This window comes from Fukomys damarensis, unplaced genomic scaffold (genome assembly GCF_012274545.1).
Source record: "Fukomys damarensis isolate Sample0158 unplaced genomic scaffold, DMR_v1.0_HiC HiC_scaffold_5, whole genome shotgun sequence".
Taxonomy (NCBI): Eukaryota; Metazoa; Chordata; class Mammalia; order Rodentia; family Bathyergidae; genus Fukomys; species Fukomys damarensis.
Window position 1 is genome coordinate 43,606,616 of NW_022900917.1, and position 2,901 is coordinate 43,609,516.

At 37.4% G+C, this 2,901-nt stretch overlaps 1 protein-coding gene across 7 annotated transcripts in view; it reads right to left on the reverse strand.

The window, feature by feature from the left end:
- Positions 1-2,901, reverse strand: part of Cspp1 (centrosome and spindle pole associated protein 1) — a 135,391-nt gene that overhangs the window by 30,303 nt on the left and 102,187 nt on the right. For all 7 annotated transcript variants that reach the window (XM_010611467.3, XM_033760626.1, XM_010611468.3 and 4 more), the window contains one exon: positions 1,559-1,708. In XM_010611467.3, coding sequence (XP_010609769.1) covers positions 1,559-1,708 — 150 coding nt within the window. The remainder of the gene's footprint in view (positions 1-1,558; positions 1,709-2,901) is intronic.

Here is a 2,901-nt window from a genome sequence, read left to right on the forward strand (position 1 = left end):
TAGAATTCATTCAAAAATTTGCCAGTTTATTTGAACTTTAAAGATAAAACTGAAAATACGGATGATACAATGTTGCTTAAAAATATAATGTTTTGGGAAGATACCCAGCAGAGGGATAGCTGGGTCAAATGGAACCTCTAATCCTTGTTGTTTAAGGTATCTCCATACTGATTTCCATAGTGGTTGCACCAGTCTGCACTCCCACCAACAATGGAGAAGGGTTCCTTTCTCCCCACAACCCTGACAGCATTTGTTATTGGTTCATTTCTTGATAGCAGCCATTCTTTCTGGGGTAAGGTGGAATCTCAGTGTTGTTTTCATCTGCATCTCAAGAATCATACCACAGTGATATACATACACCCATGTTTATAGCGGCACAATTAGTAACAGCTAAAACTTGGAAATAACCCAAATACCCATCAACTGTAGACTGTATAAAGAAGAATGAGAAACTAGAAACATTTATAGCTAAATGGATGCATGTTGAGGCTATACTCTTTTTTTGTTGTTTTTGTTTTTTTAAGACAGGGTCTTACTAGGTAGTTGAGACTCACCTGGAACTAACTATGTAGCCCAGGCTGGTCTCGAACTCACAGTGATCCTCCTGCCTCAGCTTCCTGAGTGCTAGGATTACAGGTGTATACCACCATGCCCAGCTGAGGCTATATTCTTAAGTGAAATAACAGGACACACGAGTAAATACCGAATAGTTTCTCTGATGTGAAAAACTAAAAGTATAAATATGGTTCAAATGGTATAACTGAGAGGGTGAAATAGGAAGAAAATGGCTAAAGGGGAAGTGGGAAGGAGAGGGGAAAGGAAATAAGGGAAAAGAAAAAATGTGAAACTGGAAAAAAAGTCTTTGTAAATAGGGAAGGGTAAAGGAGGTGAAGGGACAGCAGGGGTATGGGGAAAAAGCAAGAAGCAAGATATATCATGTAAAGGTACAAGATCCCAATGATGAATGTAATTGTATTGTATACCTAAAATGAACCAATAAACTTAATGGGGGAATAAAATGGTGTCTGCTTAATAAATGTTAGACATATCTTATAACATATCAGCCCATAACTCTGTGTGATACTGAGAATTTAATCCATAGCCTCAAGCATGCTAGACAAGTTTTCTGCCACTGAGCTACATCCTCAGCCCTTTTTTATTTTTTTATTTTGAACAAGGTATCACTAAGTTACCCAGGCTAACCTCAACTTGTAACCAGCAGTCTCCTGAATAACTGGGATTATAGGCATGTACTACCATTATAGGCTTACTTTTTGGCTTCTAATCTCTCTTCTTAGTTTTTCACTTCAGTAAAATAATGACAAGTGAATGGACATCAGTCTGCTCTTTGTTTTTTTTTAATACCAGGGATCCCATTTGGGATCTTGTGCATGCAAGGCAGGTGGCAGAACTACTGAGCTAAATCCCCAGCCCTATCAGTCTGATTTTTTTAAATGTACTTTAAGACTATTATCTCTCATAAGTAACAGGTATCTTTTCAAGTCAAAATGACAGATTTCAGACTAGATAGTAAAACAGGAGTAGAGAAAAAATGTACCTCCTCCTCCTTCTCTCTTTTCTTTTCCTGTTCTTCTTCATACTCTTGCTGAATTCTTGCTCTCTGTTCTGCAAGCCGTTTTTCTTCTTTTTCTTCTTCAATTCTCAATCTTTCTCGCTCTGCTTCCTCTCTTTGTTTCTTTTCCTCAATCTAAAGAATTAAGTTTAGTTACTTTGTAGAACTACTGAAAAATCAAAGTAACCTGGTATCCTACAAATTCAACATTTTACAATCTTGTTTCCAAGTTCATAAAAATAGGTCCTCAAATTTTTTCAGTGTCCTATAATTAAATATCATGTACTGTTAAAAGCCACAAGTTAAATTTCAGGTCTATCAAATACAAATTGTGTAAACTTAAGAAACTTTCTTGTCCCCTGTTTTCGTATCAGGTAAGTTACTAATGTCTATACCCCAAAGGAGAACTTAAAGAACTAAAGTGAAACAATGCCTATAACTACAAAAGTTCCTCCTATATAGATGGTACTCATAAATATTCATGATTTTATCATTCTATAATGATTGCTATTATTGTAACTCAAAATTCTTAGACTTAGGGCAGGTGAGGTAACATACACTGATAGTCCCAGCACTTGGGGAGCTGAGGCAGGAAGACTGCCAAGAAAGAGTTCAAGGCTAGCCTGGCTACAAAGTGAGTTCAAGACCAGCCTGAGCTACACAGAGAAACCCTGTCTCAAAAAGAAAACAAAGAACTCCTGGACTTGATCCGTATACTCAAACAGTGAAATTATATCTTGGTATTCAATCACAAACCTGAGAACCACTTCCCCAAAATGCCTGGTAAGAACTAAAACTGTAAGAATTGGAAGTGTAGCTCAGTGGTAAAGTGTATGCTTAGTATATGTGAGGTCTTTGGTCCATTCCCTATCATAAGAAAGGGTGGGGTGGTGACACAGAGAGAGGAAGGAGACAGTGAAGAAAGGAAAAGGAAGAGAAAAATAAAAGTGAGGAATGAAGGGAGGGAAGGAGGAAGGAACACGAAAAGAGAAAGAGTAAAGAAGCAAATATATAATGGTGTAAGAGGACCTAGGATCCAAGGATTCATGATAAAGTTTCATCTTGAGTGTTAAGACATGAAGGCAGAGGCCTAAGCAAGAGTCATGAAGGAGACATGGAAGATGGCAACATGAATGCTGGGGATTTATGATGCTGGTTAAAGGTCATCAATAGATTTATTACCCTTAGGTACCATTACAGGTATTTGTTGATTTTTTTTTCTTTTTTTTTTGGTACCAGGGATTGAACTCAGGACCTTGTGCTTGTGAGGCAGGTGACAGAACCACTGAGCTAAATCCCTGGCCCTGTTTTTAATAATAATATTATTT